Here is a 2,409-nt window from a genome sequence, read left to right as displayed (position 1 = left end):
GTGTGTGTGTGTGTGTGTGTGTGTGTGTGTGTGTGTGTGTATGTATAATGAGTATGAAGGGTTTAGTTCACTGATGATCTAAAGCAATAGGTACTCTGCGTAGGTACTATAACTGGTTCATCCGTTAGGCTCCTTGTCACAGCTGATGCTGGAACTACCGATCCGTTGTAGGCTTCCGAGTCAGCAGGTACACGCGCACACACACATCACGTGTGTATATAAGAAGCCGTTGCACTGTTGCTGAATAATAAATTTACTGACACGATAATACATACGTGTATGTATTTTCTCTCTAAACACTCGAAGTTCGAGTTATTAGCCTTACACTCAATTATTAAATCATCTCGCAATTACTTCGCGAAAGAATATTTTGGTTTATATGCAGGTGGAATATATATGGTACATCATGTATAATTAATATTTTTTTTTCTGTAATGTAGCGTAATTTATGTATTTCTCTGTTTCCGAACCCATAAACGATTGAGGTAGAAAATTCTCAAAAGGAAACCAAATTAAACATCAACTTACTTCTGTTAACGTATATGACCTGGTGTGGATAATCAATATATTTTGCAGTCTTGTTAATAGAATTAGTATGAAGTGTGAAACATTCCTGATATTTCATGTTGTAGTTGATAGTATTACATGAGGAATCATCGTAACATGCTGACAAGCATTCAGAAAATGGAACCGGTATTTTTGTGATATATTTTCCATATTTAGAAAAGGCGCTATAAATGATATTCAGTGGGCAAGTTCCTGCATGGACATAAATGAAAAGTACAAGCGTTAATAAACAAATGAATGAAAACAATAAAGTATCTACATGTATGTACATACCTACATCTACATGTATATATATATATGCATATCTGGGTACAGGACGTTACAGAAAAAGGTGGACAAAATGGGAAACAGAACATAAACAGAGTACAGAAAACACAAAGGCCACATTGAGAACATTTCTTTCATCAGATGCCACCATTCTAAAACTAAGCGTTTCGAAGAGTTAGGGGAGGACGCATTGTTATAATGGCTCTTCCCGCGGAAACAAATTGAATTTGTAACGCGGAGGAATGTAGTGGCGAACTGAAAACAAGACAGGAAAACGAAACAGTGAAAAAAACATATGTGTATACTGAACGCCTGTGATGTCACGAACTGGGAGGAAGAGAGAAGAAGAAAGTTCGTGCAAGCCTGGCAATGGCCAAGATAGGAAAGGAAGTAGTAGCCGGACACATGTGACCAGCGAGGGGTAAGGAGAAAAAGTGGTAGAGGGAGAAAAAAAGGGGAGGAAGTAGAATATAGATGAGCAACGAGAGACAGGGAGGAAGAGAGAAATATAGTTGTGAAGGGGAGAGGCGATGAACAACAGAAGGAAGAACGAGAGTGGGAGAAATATATATATATGTATACACACACACACACACACACACACACACACACACACACACACACATATATATATATATATATATATATATATATACACACACACACACACACACACACACACACATATATATATATAGCAGCAACAGCAGCATCAGCAGTTGCAGCAGCAGTAGTAGTAGTAGTATATTTACCGATATTGTTGTAGTTCTTCTTTTGATAGTAATGAATACGGGCATGATACGATAGTATTTTTTCTGCTGACGTCACATTATATATCAAGCAGCTACTTGTTCCATTGTCGTATGCAAAGGACTTACATTCTTGCCTTTGCCAACAGAAATATGTACAATAGCTGAGTGTTCCGGAGATATTTTGAGCAGGCATATTTGCATGGTAGGCGTATTCAACTTTTATAAAGTCCTTTCGGTATGTGTACTTTGAGTTATCATCATTACTTATTCCTGTAATGAAATGTAATTAAATCAGAAGAAAAAGAAGTTAACGAAAGACGAAGTCACTGATGCAATGTAACATAAGGAGAAATATGTGACAGGAACAACTTGTAACAATAAAGAAGGAAACAAAAAGAAAAACAGGGTCTCGATAATTCTTCTAATACTACTACTACTACTACTACTACTACTACTACTACTACTACTACTACTACCACCACCACTACCACCCCCACCCCCACCACTACTATTCCTCCTACAGCAATCACCACCGCGGTATCCTGACCACTGCTTCTACTACTACAACTAATCCTACTACAACTACTACTACTACCACTGTTACAACAACTACTACTGCTCTGCTACCCCCACCTCAATACTACTACTAAAGCTGCTGCAGTTGCTACCACCGCAATTACTACTACTACTACTACTACTACTACTACTACTACTACTACTACTACTACTACTATCACAGCCAGTAACAAGAAAAGATAACATCGTGGCACTTCGTCGCTTACGACATCGAGGGTTCCAATTGATCCGATCAACGGAACAGCCT

The 2,409-nt window shown here is 38.2% G+C and overlaps 1 protein-coding gene across 1 annotated transcript in view; it reads right to left on the bottom strand.

Annotated features, from left to right (window-relative positions):
* LOC106882158 (uncharacterized) overlaps window positions 1-1,968 on the bottom strand; it is a 4,889-nt gene extending 2,921 nt beyond the window's left edge. The window contains exons 1-2 of the mRNA XM_014932730.2: window positions 1,587-1,968; window positions 529-759 (exon numbers count right to left, since the gene is read on the bottom strand). Coding sequence (XP_014788216.1) covers window positions 529-759; window positions 1,587-1,779 — 424 coding nt within the window. The 5' untranslated portion in view covers window positions 1,780-1,968. The remainder of the gene's footprint in view (window positions 1-528; window positions 760-1,586) is intronic.
* Between the last annotated feature and the right edge of the window lie 441 nt (window positions 1,969-2,409).

This window comes from Octopus bimaculoides, chromosome 17 (assembly GCF_001194135.2).
Source record: "Octopus bimaculoides isolate UCB-OBI-ISO-001 chromosome 17, ASM119413v2, whole genome shotgun sequence".
Classification (NCBI taxonomy): Eukaryota; Metazoa; Mollusca; class Cephalopoda; order Octopoda; family Octopodidae; genus Octopus; species Octopus bimaculoides.
Note: the sequence above shows the minus strand (reverse complement) of the source record. Positions and strands in the feature narration are given on the sequence as shown.